Source organism: Chrysemys picta, unplaced genomic scaffold, assembly GCF_011386835.1.
Source record: "Chrysemys picta bellii isolate R12L10 unplaced genomic scaffold, ASM1138683v2 scaf1165, whole genome shotgun sequence".
Lineage (NCBI taxonomy): Eukaryota > Metazoa > Chordata > Testudines > Emydidae > Chrysemys > Chrysemys picta.
Genome location: NW_027053872.1, coordinates 969 through 20000, shown reverse-complemented (window position 1 = coordinate 20000; position 19032 = coordinate 969). Strand labels below are relative to the sequence as shown.

Here is a 19032-nt window from a genome sequence, read left to right as displayed (position 1 = left end):
GGTACCTTAAAGGGGCCTGCTCTTCACAGGTTAAGGTGCCACAAGTACTCCTGTTCTTCTCTTCACAGGTTAGTGCTTAGCACACCCTGAAAACCAGTTTCCTCTAAAGAGTCAAGTTGAGTATCAAACAACGGAGGCATCCCAAAATCACTAGTCACTTTGGAAGGTCGTGGCCGATTTGTTTACAGAGATCCAATGAAAAGGTTTCAATAACCCAGCGTCACACGTGCTTTGCAAAACAAGTCTTTAGAACAGAATCTCACTGGGAGCTAAGCTTGGAATAAGGATCCTTCATCTCAGCACTGGCTTCATGCTTGGGTTACAGAGCTCAGTGCTGAACAAGCAGTTACCAATCTCGGGAGGGGAGATGCCAGCCGAAGGAATAGGAGTTGATTTTCTGCCACCACACCTGCAAGAGTAGCTACAGGGCTGAATAAATAAGAAGGAAAGGAATGTTCTCTTTGTGTAGAGCTGCTGATGAAATGAGAAATCATACCCGTGTCGAAATCTTATTATTGGACAAGTGCAGTCCTTGACACGCGCAACTAAATCCACTCACAAACTTATTCACCCGCTCGCTGCCTATTGAACCTTCCCACTGCCGAGAGTGATCAGCCCCCACATGTCTTAGCTTGGCTGCTGAGGGAATGGGGGAAGATAAAGTCTCATTTACATAATGCACAATACAGTCCATTTTAGTCGAGGGATGACCCCACCATGGAGAGAGGTTTAATACGTTTCTAGTCAAAGGCGGTTTAAAAAAAAAAAAAAAAAAAAAGTAGTCTCCCTCAGAGGTTCTCCTGACTACAAAGGACAATGTAGGGAACATCCAGTTATGAGATGCCACTGGGAGCCGCCGGAAATACAGAACTTTATATGCTGCTCTAACTAAGGGCATCCCAGCCTTTACAACACTTTGTACAGTGGGTTCCCCTCCTCCCCAAACACACCCCCATGTCCTTGCTCAGAGATTGGGCTCGTATATTCTTCCACCTGCAGAACTCAGGTTCATAGCAGCACTTGCTCCTTTCCACTGGGAGACATCCCTGCACCAAGGCCCACTCTTAGCCCCCATGGATCTTTTTGATTGTTCCACCCTTGCGCTTCTTGCTCACAATAAAGTCATTTTACTTGGGCACTTTGCGCTTGTCCTCCGAAGGAAAGAAATCACGTCGCTTCGGCTAACCTCAGCGGGTGAACCAACTCCCATGAGGGAATGGAAACCCAGCACACCTCCTGCCCAAGCAGTCTCTTCAGGGCAATGGAGCAAGGACGTGCTGCATTTCTTTCTGATGGTCTTCCACTTTCACAGCACTGGGTCTCTTTGGATAGGCGATGCTGGCCATCTTAAAGAATTCATCGGCAGCGTCCAGTGCAATAAGACGATCCTGTCAAAATAATGGAGTCGTCAGAATTGCTGGTATCCATTCAAAAATGCCCTCTTCAGACACGCTTGAAAAGACATAAGGCCTCATCCTTCATGGTGTCATGCCAGTGTCCTGGCTCCAAGAGAAATAATGGCATAAAACTGGAGTAACTCCTGGCTGAATCAGGGTCATGGTCTACAGTGCAGACATGTTTCCATTTGTGCCCAAGCCAGCCACCAGTGCAATCTTGGACTGAACAGTCCTATCTGGGAGACTGAGGTACACGGGGCTTTGGTCCTGTGCATTTCACTACTCATGCCACTTTTGTGACCGTATTAGCAGAGACAGAGCGGGTTAGAGAAAATAGGAACATTTATCTACCTACCACCACAAAGAGGTATCGCTCGCAGAGCTCCCAGCTTTTGGGGAAAATGTTTGTCTCCTCAGAGAGCTTTAACAGGATCTCCCGGGCTTTGCTCATGTTCTGAGAATCGCTGACGATGCTCAGTTTAGTTACCGATAACAGGGAGTCTGCTTCCTTCTGAAACCCTACGACAGAGATGATCAGTCCAGTTTAAATGAAAGGCACAAAACATGGCAGGATGTAAGTGGGCAAGAACATTATTGCAAAGAACCAACCAACCCAATCCATCTCTCTCCTGGTAGACAGCTCGGTATATATTTGGAGGTTCGCTATTCCCCCTCTGCCTTGTGTGTTTGCCTTTTAGTGTTCCTATTTTATACCCCATGACAGGAAAAAATAAATCACACTTGGATAAAATGAACTAGCAATTTCCTCTGAGCAGACTTCACTGTGTACCCTTGCTGTAGGGTGAACGGGAGGCCACCAGTGAGAGAACATTTGAAACTGCAACACGTGCATTGTGCTTTTCTGATTAAGGGGCCTTTACTTGTGCCGATTCAGTCTTTGACTGCTCCATGTGCGTAGACAGTGAGTACGTTCAGTGTAGGTGGGTGCCCTGCTCTTTTCGTGATCCAGCAAGCCCCTATGTTGCTGATAGAACTGAACATATTCAGTTCCAAATTTCAGGCCAAAATTTTTTTTAAAAAAGCCAACCAACTGAAGGGAAAAAGCAACACTGCAAGAGTAAAAAGTGCAGGTAGTTGTTTGGGACTGAAACAGTCAGCTTTTTTTTTTTTTTTTTTTTTTTTAAATAAGAGAAGCATCTGTGGGAAGAAAGCGACTTGGCATGTAATCTCTGTGATCTACCCATAACCCTGGCCCCAGGAAGTCTGGGATTACAGCGTCATAAAGGTTCTACTGATAAAGTTGGTCTGTATGGGCTTGTGGTTAAAACATGGGACTGGGAGTCTGGAGATCTGGTGGTTTATATCTAGTTTTGCTACTGTCTTCCTGCGTAGGCCCATCAAATTACTTGATTTGTGTCTTATGTTTCCCCAGCCCAGGGGAAGATAGGTAGAGGATTTCTTATACATCACAGAGGTGTTAGTGTTTGAAAAGGATTTTGTGCTAGTGTAGGGTTACCATATTTCAGCGAGCAAAAAAGAGGACGGGAGGAGCCCCGCCCTAGCCCCGCCCCTGCCCCTCCCACTTCCCGCCCCCCCTGACCTCCCAACCCTCCCCCCGTTCCTTGTCCCCTGACTACCCCCTCCTGGGACCCCTGCCCCTAACTGCCCCCCAGGACTCCACTCCCTATCTAAGCCTCCCTGCCTCTTGTCCCCTGACTGCCCCAACCTTTATCCACACCCCCACCCCCAGACAGACCCCTGGGACTCCCACGCCCCATCCAACCACTCTCCACCCCCTGACAGCCCCCCCCAGAACTCCTAACCCATCTAAACCCCTCTGCTCCCTGTCCCCTGACTGCTCCGATCCCTCTCCGCACTCCTGCCCCCTGACAGCCCCCCCCAGAACTCCCAACCCATCTAAACCCCTCTGCTCCCTGTCCCCTGACTGCTCCGATCCCTCTCCCCACTCCTGCCCCCTGACAGCTCCCCCCCAGAACTCCCAGCCCCCTACCCCCCGCTCCTTGTCCCCTGACTGCCCCCTCCTGGGACCCCTGCTCCTAACTGCCCTCCAGAACCCCACCCCCTACCTAAGACTCCCTGTTCCTTGTCCCCTAACTGCCCCCTCCTAAGACCCCCCCCCCCCAACTGCCCACCAGGACCCTACCCCCTACCTGTACCCTGACTGCCCAAAACTTTCTCCACTCCCCCCAAAAAGCCCCCCCTGTTTCTTGACTGCCCCCTCCAGAACCTCCCTGCCCCTTCTCCTGCCCCCCTTACCCTGCTGCTCAGAACAGGGTGTTGGGCTCTGTGCGAGCCGGACACGTGGCTAAGCTCCCCAGCACAACAAAACCCGGTCCCTGGCCCTGCACAACAAAACCCGGTCCCTGGCCCTGCACAGTGCTGCCGGACTGGGCTGCAGGGGAGAGCTGTCCTTGTATCAGCACAAAGTGCTCTCGCTCCCGTTTTGCTACGCTGCATGGCAGAAACCGCTCCCAGTTGCAAAAGGGGAGGGCTGCACTTTGTGCTGAGACACTTGCTCAGAATGCAGGGTGGAGCTCCTCTCCAGCTGCTCCTGAGTCCAGCCCGGGACTTTCCTGCAGCCCTCCCAGCCGCTCGCTCTTCTCTGCCGAGGGAGGGGGGAAATCCCGGACATTGTGAGTGCTTTACAAATTCCCTCCGGACGCTATTTTTAGCACAAAAAGGAGGACATGTCCGGGTAAATCCGGACGAATGGTAACCCTATGCTAGTGTAGTACTTTATATCTAAGGAGCTCAGTGCATTATGGATCTGTAATAAGCAGTGTGTAGAAGCTAACCAAGTCTGGTTGATAAAGGTTAACAATGATTCACAGTTTCAGTGCATAAGATTCCCTCCATCATCACATTTGGGAAAACAAAATTCCTTTTCTCTTAGTGGTCACGTCTTTGCAAAAGCAAAAAGCCCAGGAACTGACACGTGATCCAGTTCCCCTGTGCCAGAGAGAGACTTCCACGTGAGCAGTGCAAATCACTGCCTTCCTGATCTGCCGAAATTTTGCATCGATCTTGCCCAGGTGTCAATAACTACACAAGGCCATGGGGACTCTAGCCACACATATCATTGCAGTTTCCTCTAGAGGACCAGCCAGATGTGTTTGGATCACAAGGTGGATTTAACTCTTTCCAGGACAAGTAGGCAAAGCAGTGGAAAGAAAAGGGTATTGCCAAGTAGTTTGATTCATTTAAACCCTATTTAAAATTTCTTTACGGTTCTTCAGATCTGCTAGTATTAACCAGAGGAGGAAAAATGGATAATTTCACATCACTTTCATCAGAAAAAGCTTTGGGGAAAATGTAGTTTTAACGAGATCAGTGCTCTTTCATTCTGAGCTGCCTTGCTCTTAAGACAGGATAATCCCCAACCCCATTGTCCAAATAGCCTGGGGACAGGGATTTTATTTGGATAATCAGAATGTGGTTAATCAAGGAGGCTGGACCCAGCCAGCCATTCAGCAGCAGGGTGGCCTCCCCCAGGGCTGGCGGCTCATTCTTCTCCTCTGCAGTCCTGGCCAGAGTCTCTGCCCTGATCCCTCACTCCCATGACAGCCGGACTGCAGAGGTTCCCTGCACTGCCACTGGGCCGGCGACATCTGACTCCTGCAGGCACAAGGTGTGGGGCAGAGCAGAGACCCCTGGCCAGGACTCTGCTAGGCCTGCAGATCCTCGGCCCTCCCCTGCACCTCCAGGTATTGGGTGTCACCAGGAGCCCTCTGCAGCTCAAAGATGGGGGCTCATCCTCCTCCTCCTCCCCCCAGTCCTGGCCCTGAGATGCCTGGGAGACAGCAAATGGATCTGGAGAACGCAGCGGTTCGGATAATAGGGGTTTGGATAAATGGGAGTATACTGTATACTGTATCACGATGCAGGCGTTAAATAGATGAACACCATGCATGTTGTGGCGGGGTAGAGGGGATACCCAGGGCCGGTGCAACCCATTAGGCGACCTAGGGCGCTAGCATTTGGGGGGTGGCATTTCGGGTCCTTCGGCGGCGACCACGGTGGCCAGATCTTTAGGAGGAGGGAGCTGGGGCCAGGGGGGCGCGGGGAGGGCCTCCTGCAGCAAGTAAGGGAGGGGGCGGCACACAGGGGAACTCCCCGCCCCAGCTCACCTCTGCTCTGCCTCCTCCCCTGAGCACGCCGCCCCGCTCTGCTTCTCTCCCTCCCAGACGCCAAAGAACTGATTGGCGTCGCAAGCCTGGGAGGCAGGAGAAGTGGAGCAGCGACAGCGTGCTCGGGGAGAACGCGGAGCAGAGGTGAGCTGGGGCGGGGAGCTGCCGCACAGCTCCCCGGGCGGGGGGGGGGGGGGCGCCACAGGGCGGAGGGGGAAGCGGAGAGCTGCCACAGGACTCGGGGGGGGGGGGTGGAGCTCACCTAGGGCGTGAAACATCCTTGCACCTGCCCTGGGTCACCCCCTTTCTTATCTCGTGGAGCACCTACCGCCACTCCGTGTAACCACAAAGGCAACTTTTTGACTAGTGGACCCACACAGAGTTTACAGAGCCAGTGGCCAGACCCCTCCTCCAAGCCCGCCCGCTTGCCCATGAGCAGCTGCGGAGAGCCACAGCCCAGCACTCCTTTGCGTGGTGGGAGGGAAAGGACCCAGTGTCCCTCTGCGCTACCTCTTTCCAACTGCACCCATCTTCAGTGAAGCCTTGGTGGCTACGTCATTTTGCATCTATGCAAAACAAAAGAAACGGGGGGTGGGGGGAAAGAGATTACCCCAAGATATGAAGGCGTCAGTAACAGCCTTTGCTGAACAGCTGTCCTGCTGCAAATAAAATAGCCACGACCTCAGGTTTACCTAATTCTTCCAAAATACGCTTCCATCTGCTTCTCACTTCCCTTCGGATTTGCCGCAAGGTATAGATGTCGTAGTTCAGTTTTTGCCATTCCTGCAAGGCAAGGGGAGAACAGATTCAGCCTTCTTCACTCTGCACAGCTCGTCCCACATGGCTCTTTTCCAGCGATTTGTACTCCTGGCGACCCAACCACATTCATAGGTCTATGACAGTAACGGCTCACTCCACAGGTCTGTTCCCAGTGTGGATTTAGAGCCAGAGCTGCTTACTTTACCAACTAAAATCAGTTTTTCCTATTTTAACCTTCTTGCCACAGCTATGGGAGAATGGACATGAGTTTGGCTTAAGCATCAACATAATTAAGTTCTAATCACAAGGCCCAGTGTAACTGCATTTTAAAATATGGGCTCATCTTTCCATAGCATTGGACCTACAGCTGGTTGAAAAGTGCAAAGTATTGTCAGTGAAAAAATGCTGAAGCAAGATTTTTTTTAAAATCAAGAACAGAAAGCTAAAAACCACAAAACGCTTCTATTTCTGTCAAAGAACCAGAACACTTCCATTCCTCCACCCCCAGAAAAGGCCATTTTTTCCCCCCATCAAAAACAAACGGACCAGAACATTTCAGCCAGTCTCAGTTGGACCCAGTTCTTTTCCCAGTGAAGTCACTGACCTAACTCCCATTTATTTCAATGGAAGTTAGGTTGCTCTCTCAAAACATGGACAAGCTCTACTCAACGAGTTAAACTTGGGTGTCCTCGTGAATGTATTCTGTCCTCAGTTACACTGGTATAATACCCAAGAAACTCCATGGTCTTCAAGTTGTACTGTATTGCAGAATTTAGCCTATAATTTTTGAAAACTTTGCCAATGATTTATGGGTCCAATAGCTGAAAATGAACTCCTCATTTGGGGCAGGGGAGAGAAAGTGGGGAATAATCTAGAAACAGAGCCCAGCCCTCTGCTGGATTCTGCAATGCTATCCCAGGATGCAAAACAAGGTGTGCTGGAAGGAACTGGTTCATTTCCACTCCCACTCAGTTGGTCTGAAGCCCTAGATATATCCTCCCATCAAAGAGCTTTTCCTGGAATTTGGAGACACAAAAAGTTGTTCCTGTGATGATCTCTTGTCTACTGATACCAGACCTTCCATTGCAACTTCTGATTTTCCCAGGCTTCTAACTGCCAAAGAAACGGCACCTTTGGGTTACAATTTTCCGTGTCTGATCACAACCCACAGGATTTGTGATTTTGTTGTTAAAGTTTGAGCATAACCCAGTGACACATTTCAATTAGGCCAGGGCCAGATTTGCAGAAGAGCTCAGCTCCCATTTAGGCATCTAAATGAAGATTTTCAGAAGTGCTTAGGGTACACTGCCTGCCGGATCGGCGGGCAGCGATCGATCCAGTGGGGATCGATTTATCACATCTAGTCTAGACATGATAAATCGACCCCCGAGCCCTCTCCCATTGACTCCTGTACTCCAGCGCTGTGAGAGGCGCAGGCAGAGTCGACGGGGGAGTGGCAGAAGTCAACTCATCGCGGTGAAGACACCACAGTAAGTCAATCTAAGTACGTCGACTTCAGCTACATTATTCATGTAGCTGAAGTTGCGTAACTTAGATCGATCTCCCCCCAGTGTAGACCAGGGCTCAGAGAACAATAGAAATTGAGCCCTTTAGAAAACCTGGGCCACTATTATTTAACTAGCCAAAAAAGCAAGATCTTTGTTTTGTCCATGCTTAACTCAGAAATGGCTGATTTTTTACAAGCCAGGACTTATTGGTACTGAGGAGTAGTCTTCAAGCTAATGGGCAACATTAACAGTTAAAAATGACTGAACAACTAGGTTTGCATATGCGATTTCCATTCAATTTACAGTTACTATGCAATTTGTTGTGCTGCGGAATACAAAGTATCCAGGTTTTTAGTGTCATTTTGTACTAATCTTTTAATCTGGTATCCCACACCTGAGTAAATTTTGACCCTGGAACTGTAAGAGTGACATTAGTATAGCTATTTGTGCATTAGTGTTTCAATTGACATTACAGAGATTAAATGCCAACACTTATTTATACAACATCAAAACTGTGCACACCAGATGGGGAATGCAACAAAAGTAAGATTCCCCTAGTAATCACGGCACTCCCACAGTGCATGTGGCCCGGCACTCCCACAGTGCATACTCCAATCCAAGTATGCAGTTGTATATTTGAGGTTGAGTTGGACCCGTTATACATTAAGGTATCCATTTAACATAGTAACTAGTCATCCAAAATACACTCTGTCCTTTGCTACTCCTGATTACTAATATAAACATGTTAAATGGATACCTGAATGTTAGTCCATTTTTCAGGTGCCACAGGACCCTCTGTTGCTTTTTACAGATTCAGACTAACACGGCTACCCCTCTGATACTAGTAAACCTAGGTGATCAATCACTTCGTTCCAGTTACTCATAACTTTCATCTTTTGGGCTGTATATTTCCAAGTCTGACCTCTGCTCACAGGGTGAAGACTTTTGGAAAGTTTAAGCAGTGATGGTTCAGCTTCTTTCCTCCTCTAAAAACAAAACAGACGCCTCACTTAAAAAGGCACAAAGCCATCTACAAAAGAACTGGGGGGGGGGGGGGGGGGAGAACACTTGGACATTTCATTACACTCAAACCCAGTTAAATTACATATGTGAGATCAGATCCATATGTTTAATAGCCATTATGGAGGAGACAGATGTTACCAACAGCCAATCAAAGCTGCATTGTATGCCTGACTTTCTAATCCCATTTCGCCATTGTAATAAAGACTTACAGACAGCTGTATACAATGTACCTTTCCCTGCACATTCGTATACATCTTGTTTATTATGCCATTTTAATCAAAGTAATTTTTATATATGTTTTAATTTCCAGAAATTTAAGAGCCATTAACTAAAATTATAGAGCACGTCTGGATCAATTAAAGAAGGGAGAGTGATCTGCCAGTAAAATGCATTATGTTGATAATTTTCCTACAATTACACAGAAAGTGTGCAAGAGAAACTTGTCATTTTTAATAGATAATCACTAATAGTGAAATGCTAATTTAGCTTTTAAAGGTGACCAGCAGATATTGGGATCAGGTCCCATTTTCTCTTCTTTAAATTTTAAACAGGCATTAAAAACCACTTTAAATATGTGTTTTTGTTTTTTCCTAAAGGCTGCTTTTGCTCAAATTTGCTCCAAAATAACATTGGTTTTAATTTTGGGTTAAAAAAACCAAACCAAAAACATCACATTCTGTCCTATTTCGATTTAATACGTTGGGATTTTTAAAGGGAATCCACCCCACAAACTTGTACTGAAATAAGGAGCTGGGGGGGGGGGGGAAAGGTGTGAATTAAAATCAATTGGGTATTTTGATCAAGTTTAAGTGCAGATGGGGGTGGGGAGTTCTGTTTGCTTTTTACCCAGAAATATCATAGTTAGCAGAAGGTTTGGACAAGTGGAGCAGGCTCGGTCTCTGCTCTCAATTGATAGGGTCAGACATGTTATAATCTTTCACATACACATGCTCCTTTCAAGTGCTTTTTAAAAGTTTGGAATTAAAACCAAAAATATCCAAAAATCCCATGTGCTCTCAATTACTCGATTTTATTGCTCGTGAGAACATTGCATCCCTAGTTCTCCAGCCCACTCCACCCCCAAGAGTCCTGCAGCAAAACCACAGAAAAGTGAGTTTTTAAGAGAAACTGAAAAGCAGAAATTCCATTCTATGGAACCATATTGACACCTCCTTCTGTCCCCCTCTCCCTCCCTCCCTCCCTCCCTCCCCCCCCCCCCCCCGAGTCATCAGCAAGGTTGAGATGTTTAGATCCACAGCACTGAGCTAAAAGAGTAACTGATAGCAGGAGGAGGCTGTTATTTTCTGTGTGGAGCAGCCCATACAAGGGGATGAGACTCTCTTTGTCTCTGGGTCTCACAGCTATTTACTAGCCTGCACAGGACTGTTGAGACTCAGGAAGCCTGGGTTCTAGTCCCAGTTCTGGAAGGATGTGTGCTCTGGGGGTTACGGATCCTTCTGCCCCCAACTCATCCTCAAATTGCTTTCATTGCCACCACCCCCGAGACCTTTGCCAGACCCATGGCTCTCACACCTCTGAATTCCACTCAGACTGACGGCTCCTCCTCACTGCCTCGGCACCTGCAGCACTGAACACAGAATCTTCATGCTCTCAGTTTGGATCCAGAGGCCCCAGTGGCCCCCGCAATGAGGAGGAGATGTGGCAGGGAGAGTCCTGCTCGGCCCAGCAGCTCTTGAATGCAGCACGCTCAGTCACAACAGCGGGGATGGCACATGCCTAGTCTAGCTGGCACATAGCAGCTCTGCTGGGAGGTGATGGAGTGCGCTCAGTGAAGACAGACTCTTCAGAGAGGTCACCACCATTTTCTGAGCTTGTGGGAATGGAGATTTTCAGAAGCGTATAACCCTGCTTGTGAAAATCTGGCCAAGCCAAATCCCTGGCACCAGGACAACCTTCCTGCCAAATATCAAGTCCCTGCTTCAAAGCTTGGGCATGCTTGAGCTTCTCGGTGAAGTTACTGTAAGAAATTGGAGTCAGCTGAACAACTCCCTCACTCACACCCCTCTGGAAAAAAAAGCCTCAGGCAGACACCTGACAAAAGGAAATTTCAGCCTGAACTATTACAGTTTGGCAAAGCTAAAGGCAACTGTAAACAGGGTCTTATAATGGAAGTGAAGTTTGCCTGGCACAATAGCCCTCAATACCAGCTCTACCTCAAATGACTCGTGACAACACCTGCGTGTTACTAGGAGACAAACTGGATGTGATGTTTCCATATTGCACGTCTAGCACATTCATACTTAGGGCGCTGTGTGTAATTACTGCGTGCACCTCTGTACTGAAATGGCCTTAGGTGCACTGAGCAGAAGGACACCATGTTCTTCCATGGATGATTCAAGACATTTGGGTACCAGTCATATTTACAGCACGGTGGGGCGTGGGCCATCAAATTGAGGCTCCGGCAAGAAAGGATGAAGACAAGAACTTCTCACTCATTTTCTCCTGACTCACTAATGAACTCCCTCGCCCTGCCACGTCACAGAGGCAGGTGGGTGTGAGCTGCTGACTCCTTGCATCTGTGATGAACTAGGTTTACAGGACCGGGAAATCCAGATCTTACCTTGTTAATGCACAAGAGTTTCAGGCGGAGATTTTCAGCTTAGCTACGTAGGGGGGTTTAGCCACACCTCTTCCACTGAAGTTCATGGAATTAGGAGTGAAATCCCTAGCTGATTTTGAACATATCAGCCTCAGTTTCCAGCACAGAGTCAAGCAGGTGCATTCTCTCTGCTCATTACTTGGTAGTCACCTGCCCTTTCTCCTTGTCACGATGCCCATGTGTGACTAAAGCTGAACGCCAGCACAGCACTGACCCATGGGCACACGAGCCAAAAAAGGGGCCAAGAACAGAAACAGCCCTGCAGTTACTATTACGCCTGGGTTTAGAACTGGGACTAGGACACCCAGACCAAGAGAACCATCCCCATGATTGTGGCCGCCCCCCGTTTGTAGGCTGATCTCACTTCTCCCTAGGGACTGGCCTGGTAAAGAGTGACTCTAAGATCAGGGAGTGCAAAAGTGTACACACTGGCCCACCCCGCTGCACTAAGTGCTCCTCAGTCACACATCCGGCCCTGCGAGTATGAAGTTGGGGACATGAGAGCAGAGCTGCAAGCTCCCCACTCCTGGAACTGGACAGCTATAGTATGTGAGAGGACTAGCAACCACCATCTAGCAAGAGCCTCGGTAGCCTGCGGGCAGTATCAAAGGAAGTGAACCTAGAACAGATTCAAGGACTCTGACTAGGGAACAAAGCACGCTGGAACGGTGACCAGGTCTCGGGGAAGAAGAGACAGCACAAGATGACCCACATCTAGGAAGCAGGATCCTAGATAAGAACAGAGGCACTAACCCCTCCTATTGCCTGCCTCATTGGTCTGAAAGATATAAAGAAGCCAAGCCATAAAACACACACTCAATTTTCACTCCTACATCTCCTGCTGAAATCATACATAGGCAGTATCTGCAGTGCCCCAGGTCAGAATTTGTCTCTGTAATGCAGTGTCCAATACCAACGCGTGTGTAACCCTAGCACCTGCTGTCATACAATCGTTCTCCAAGGTGGGCTCCGAGTGATTTTCAATTTCAAGTGTTTTCCTGGCCTAAGTCTAGTCTGAATTCTTGTATTTGAATGATGGTTAAAAATCCTGTTTGCATGTCACAATCGCACTGCGAAATCAGATGAGTTCACCGAGTAGTACTGGCTGATCTCTGGCTGTCTATCAGACCCATAAGATCAGAATCTCGTTTCCCAGATATGCAGCATCCTGGGCAAGATTTCTCTCTCAAAGGAGCACACATCAGTTTAGGCCCTGATCCAGTAATTCAAATCAGTGGGGGAAATTTCCATTGCTTTAATTGAGAACCGGGTCCAGCCCTTGAGGTACGCTAGCAAAGCAGCCTTTAAAGAAAGTCACTTTAAGACTTTGCGTTAATGAAACGTTCTTTTGTACCTACAAACCACTGAGGTGACTCAAGTATTCGCATTTGTTTGTAACAAATAGGATTAGATACTTATGCCAAAAAATAATGTCAACCCAGGTGCTAAGGTTAGACTCCTAATTAGAAGTCTCCTGGTTTTTAGAGGTGCTGAGTTGAGGGTGTCCAGTACAGATCAGGCCCCTCTTTGAGCAACTAACTCTGATTAGGATCCAGACTTTAGGCATCAGGTTTGAAAATGTTGGACCCCAGCTTCTCTGGTTACAGACAGAACATTTCTGTACTTCTGTATGCAGCCAGCCAAGAAAAGACTGCAGCGCTCCAAGTGAATAATCTGTTTCCCCCTATTGCTCAAATATAATCAAAGGAACTCCTCTGAGATTATTTTGAGTGAGAGGATCACTGATGTTAAGATAAATTCATGACTATGTCAGGAGAGCAGAGGAAATTCATATTAGCACACAGCAGCTTATGCTGGTTTTTTCCCCAGCCTGGGAGTAGGAAGAAATCCTTCATTCTTAGCCAAGAAAGTACTGGTGCTATTCACTGATCTGCAAAGCAAAGCAAAGCAAAGGTGTTTCCCTTCCCCACCTCCTCCCTTGGAGCCTGAAAATGGCCTCATTGTTCCAGTTTTGCACATGACCCGATACGCCATTTAAGTTCTGAAAAGGAGAGGATACAGTAACAACCTGGAAGTCCTCTCTTTTGTGACGCAGCCTGGACACTATGATGTGAACTCTGGCTCAGTGAGAAGGGAAAGAGATTGTTTTTTAACTGAAAGAGACTGCAGTTTGTAAGTGAGAGCTCGAGGGGAAGTTGACTGCAACCTGGAGAGCAAAAACAACCCCCAAACCTCAGCCTTTCCAGTGCGAGGCACATACTGTCTCGGCCCTTTTTTGGCAGAGATCCCTTGGAATCCTCCCAATGTCCTCATGACCCAAAGTATTAACAAGAAAGGAAGGAAGGAAGGAAGGAAGGAAGGAAGGAAGGATCTATGCAAAAAATAAGCAGTGAATCTCTGACCTCCTCTTTAGACAAATAAATTTTAAATATACAAACGATTTGCTCATTTGAGGTGAATCCAACTAGTTTCTATTATTAGGAGCCCTGGATGAGTGAAAAGTGTTTGTACCATATTATTTTATACCAGTCCATGGACCTCTGGGGGTCTGCAAACTATGTCTAGGATTTCCAAAGGGGTCTGCACCTCCATTCGAAATTGTTTAGGCATCCGCAAATGTAAAAAGGTTGAAAACCACTGCTGTATACTAATCACCCCAGAAACCCCTGATCTCGCTCTCCACCTGAATTTTATGTTAACAGGAACCTTGCTAGAACCCATCTGCAGCAAAGCAATGTTCATTCAGGTCTGTCTTTAATTACACTTAGAATTACTGGGCCAAACTGCTCTCTAATGTAAACCCAGAGCAATTTCATTAGTGTCAAAGGAGCTGCTCCTGATTTACCCCAGCGGAACAGCAGAATTGGTTCCATTGTCTGTTTTGTTTAGAAACTAGGCTGCCGCTTTCTTTTAAAATCTTTAGTTACTGAATTATTCCATTAACATTTAAAGGCTATAACACAGGCAGCAACAGCAAACTCTCCTCCCCTGCTCCCCCACTGCCTGGGTAATAGCTTCATCTCACCTTTACGCAGAAACTGCTGCTCAACACGAACTGTGGTGCAGCTAGGTAGGGGTGGATTCTCCATCTCTGGCTGCCTTTCTGGATGATAGGCTTTGGACAAACACAAATTATTGGGCTCAGTGCTGGGATATCTGGGTCAAACTCTCTGGCCTGTGTTATTAAGGTCAGACCAGATGTTCTAATGCCTTTAACATCTCAGAATCGAACAATGCCATCTCATGATGAACCTACCCTGAGGATCACTCCTTGGCTTCTTCCGTGGACGGGGCGTTCAGAGGTGCCAAAGGCGAGGGCAATTTTAGTGACTGTCCACAGAGAACAGGCCAACGACCAACTTATGTCAAATTAGCCTCTGACTGTTTGATGGTTAACAGAGGCAGTTAATATTAATATGGGCTGGATAGAACTAGTGACCTAAAAGTGAAAGGTGACGCATCTTATTACAACCTTTGAAGCCATCAAACCTCCCTCGTTGATGAATTAGAGGGTGCACGTGCCTACAGTCTAGTCGGAATTGCTATGTACTGCAGGTTGTCTGTGACACTCCTGATAAGCATATGGTTTAACTCCCATCTAACATTTTTGTTAGCATTAACTATTTTAACGCTGGGTATTCTTTTTATCTATATAAATGTCCCATCCCTTTTTGAATATAAAGAAGGCATACAAAGGGCTGAAACAAGACTGAAGAGTTTTTGTAAACAACGCACAAAAGCATGACAGTGAGAAGAGACCCTGGGAAAACGCTCACTACGGGCACTTCCTGTTTTGCCAACCATCTTGCAGAAAGCAGCTTCTTTCCTTTAGGAAGTTAAGTTGGTTTTGCTTCTATGAAAATTAAATAAATTGACCCCCCTTCCCTAAATGTTGGGCCATTTTAATGTTTGCACCTGTTGAACACAGCAGCAGACTATTAACAGAGTGATGGATTCCCATCACTGCTGTACAGCCTCAAGCGAGAGCCAAGGAATGGAAAACACACACTTGACTGGTAACCATGACATCGGTATGGAAACACGTCACAGCTCCTGCCACAACCTAGGACTCTTGTGTAATAGCAGTCACAGCTCCCAGGGTTGAAAATGAGGTGTAGGGAGGAGGTGACAGGTGGGAAGGAGAAGGCCCTTGGTTAGGTTAGAACACCGCAGCTAGTGGCTTTAGGGGCTTTGTACAGCTGTTCGGGGCAGGACGCAGCAGCACTTGCTACTACAAGAGGAAGAAGAGGAAGTGGTGTACCAGAGCACGAGTTAGCAGAGAGGCAGCGTGGTCTTGTGGGTGGGGCACTGGACTGGGAATCCGGAGAGCTTGCTTCTATTCTTGGCTCTGCCTTTAACTTGCTACGTGATCTTGAGCAAGTCACTCACTTCTTTGTGCCTCTGGTTCCCCTTTTACTTCTTGTCTATTCAGATTGGAATCTCTTTGGTACAGGGACTGTCTTAGGATGTTCCTGAACATTGTCTAGTACAACAGGGGAAATCAGGCCTTGACTGAGTTCTGTAGGTGCTACCATAATAAAAATAATAGTGCAAAAGAAGCAAGAGGTCCTAGCTCGGCCTAACAAAGCTTTTTGAAGAGAACCAGAAACGAGTCACTAGCACTGTGTCCCCTTTCCTATTCCACCCTTCTGCCACTCACAAGGGGTTCTGTGCATCTAAACTCCAAGGAGGGTTTAGGTAAAGCCAACCTTTTAAGCTGTTACTCCCCGTAACTTTCTGACTCAGAGTCCCCACCAACAGGCTGCGGCCACCATACACAACTGCAGCTGTCCCCACGATAGCTGGGGAAGCTTCAAAGGAGGACAGGCTCTGAAAGGAGCATGTCTGAACTTCTGCAAAGCTTTGGAGGAGCATGGTCCGAGTGCACCAGAAACCCCTGAAAAGGGGAGAAGATTCTCAAGCCCAAGCTGAACACGCTTTGCACGGCTCTCCCAAGTCGAGAGTTCTCATCCAGCTGTGCCACACTGCACAAGTAACTTCATCTCTGTGCCTCTGTTTCTACTACTTAGTTCAACATGCTGCAGAAACATTGACTAACTGATCCTTGTACCGCTCAGGCTGAGTAGTAGTATTCCTACAAAATGGTATAGGCAACCTCACAAATGGCAGCAAGCAAACCCTTCTTGTTCTGCCACTCACATAATACTACAGCCCTTCAGAAAGGCACAGGGGACAGATTATCTGAATCAGTTTATAAACCTCCCTTTCATATTAATGAAAATAGTCTCACTTGGGGGGGGGGGGAAGAGGGAGAATTTGCTTCCAAATTCTTATTGAATGAGAAAATTGAGCATCCAGACATGTGGCCTTGACTTCAGTGGCTTTATGGCAGTTTACCAGCTGAGGATCTGATCCCTTGAGTGACTTACCACCTCACAGGGAGAGAAAAAACGGTACAGACGAACAGTCAGAAATATCAGGAAAGTTGACTTGCGTAGAATCAACCAAACCAGGCCTGACCCTAGATGTGTCAGAGCTGAGAGCTCTTGTACCTTAATGGAATATTCATCAATGGTTATCTTTAACACAGATGTCCTTTCTCCCAAATGTTAATTGGACATGGATGTTAAAAAGGTGTTAGCAAATGAAACCCAAACATATTAAAGCAATCTAAAAATCCTCACTCTTGGCTGCAGAGCTCTTACTTTTGTGATTAGTACGTTGTCATTTTACTAGTTCTCCAGTCAGTCTTCCAAGGTGGGTGGAACCTGAATGTTTAAAGTAATAAGCAGGGGAAATTTTTTAAAAGCCCCTGCAGACATTTTATCAATCCTAGAGAAGTAAAAAGTATTTCCCCCCTTTGTGGGTCATCTTTAATGGCAGAGTTGGATAATGGAGATCAATAAATCCATTTATTAAACAATCTGTTCTTACAGATACCACAAGTATGTACCCGTGTAGCCGAATGTTAAGTGTGCTTCAACCAGAGAAATGACATCACCACAAAAGAGGCAGGATGGATTTATGATCAAAGCACTCATCTGCAGTCTATTCCTGGCTTCACCCAGATTTCCCACATAATCATGGGCAGATCTTACCTATTCTCAGAGTCTTGGTTCCCCAAATGCAAAATAATTTTCTCCTTTCCATCATGCATATAGTGGTACCTTCTATGCCAGTGAAAACTAGAGAAAAGCCTTGATGCAAGACTAAGGAGCAGCAGATACAGGAACCAGTGGAGAGCATAAGAATTTCCACAGAAACACAGTTCTAAAGACTGCAGGACCCCAAGAAGTAACCATGGCTTCTTGCATGAATTTTCTGTGCTATCCTAGTGCTCTAGTGGTGGCCAAACTACAAGCATGTAGCTTCCTCCACCTCTGCCATCCCTACACCACTGGCAATGATCTTCAGTGAAGGAACAAGCAGTTTTGTGATGCTTCGCAAACATGCCAATCCAGTTTGTTCAGACTTTACTTGTTCCTTCATAGGAGTTGCCCAAAGGGTTGTCAGCAGCCCTGGGACCAGATAGAGAGATGTAGCAGCATGCTGAAATTTCACAAGAATCTACCACTAGGCTGTAGCAAAGGACACCCAGACAGCGGACGGGGGATACACCAGGGCAACTGCAAAAAACGTCACATTCAAGTTGGCCAACTCAGCTCTTCCCAACCTATCATCCATAGCCATCTGTGCTGGATTCAGTTCATACAGATCCTGCTCCCCAGCATGGCGCAGGGGACAGATGATGGCTGTGATCTGAATCAGTTTATAAACCCACACACACACACACACACACACACACACACACACACACACACACCCTTCTGCGGATTGTTTAATGCTGCTGCCTCTGAACGGCAACTGTTCCAATATCAGATTGGTAATGCTTTCCTGGAAATCTCAGTCTCAGACCAATGAAAGCTCACAAAGGGAAGTGATGACTAATTCCATGTATCACACATGGCTTGTGAGAAAGTGTGAGTTCTGTGTTAGCAGACACACACACACACACACCCCAGCCTGCCTTGTTGATCTGAACACTCAGCTGTTCAAATATTTACCTGGAAAAGTTCCATGGAATCATCAGTGCAATGTACTAAGCACTTAAATGCCAGACTGAAGTGGGGAAATCCTAGGCATTCAGTATGAGCCAGACTGGCACAGAACTGGAAGTTGAACAAAAAGTTGTGCGAAAGAATAGAGACAAATGCTATCAAATACCCCCTCCTGATATGGAAACTTATTAATTAGTAGGCGGTTTTCTTCATGCTGCCAAAGCAATCCTCCATCTTTATTCCCTTGAAGTTAATTTGCAGTGCTGTTCTCAGGAGTTGTACATAGGACATTAGGTCAAACAGCCTAAAGATTATCAGACGTGGGCACAAGCTTCAAAATACAAATCCAGACCTGTACTGCTCCAGCCTTCAGGGGTTGTTCTGAGCTAGTGATGTGGTTCAGCCCATTGGAGACATGATCAGATACAAAATTTGGATCCATGTCCATATTCTGGAAAAAAAAAATCTCCCTATGCCTTGACCCTAAATAATCCCAAATTAGATTAATTTCCAGATATGCTGCAAAAAGCAGGGTTTGGGGGAAGTTTGAGGGTATATTTCTGGGACAGTTACAGGGCCTGTTTTGCAGGTTTGATTTATTGGCACAACTTAGTTTTATGATCTTGATTGAAGGCA

General features: G+C 47.0%; 1 protein-coding gene across 1 annotated transcript; it reads right to left on the bottom strand.

Annotated features, from left to right (window-relative positions):
• Positions 1 to 6: 6 nt before the first annotated feature.
• LOC135979722 (melanoregulin-like) lies at positions 7 to 14596 on the bottom strand (the record flags this gene model as incomplete). The annotated part of the gene is made up of 4 exons (XM_065579959.1): positions 7 to 1388; positions 1753 to 1916; positions 6199 to 6289; positions 14403 to 14596. Coding segments are annotated over 4 exons (584 nt in total), but the record flags the coding sequence as incomplete, so codon positions are not given.
• Positions 14597 to 19032: the final 4436 nt, after the last annotated feature.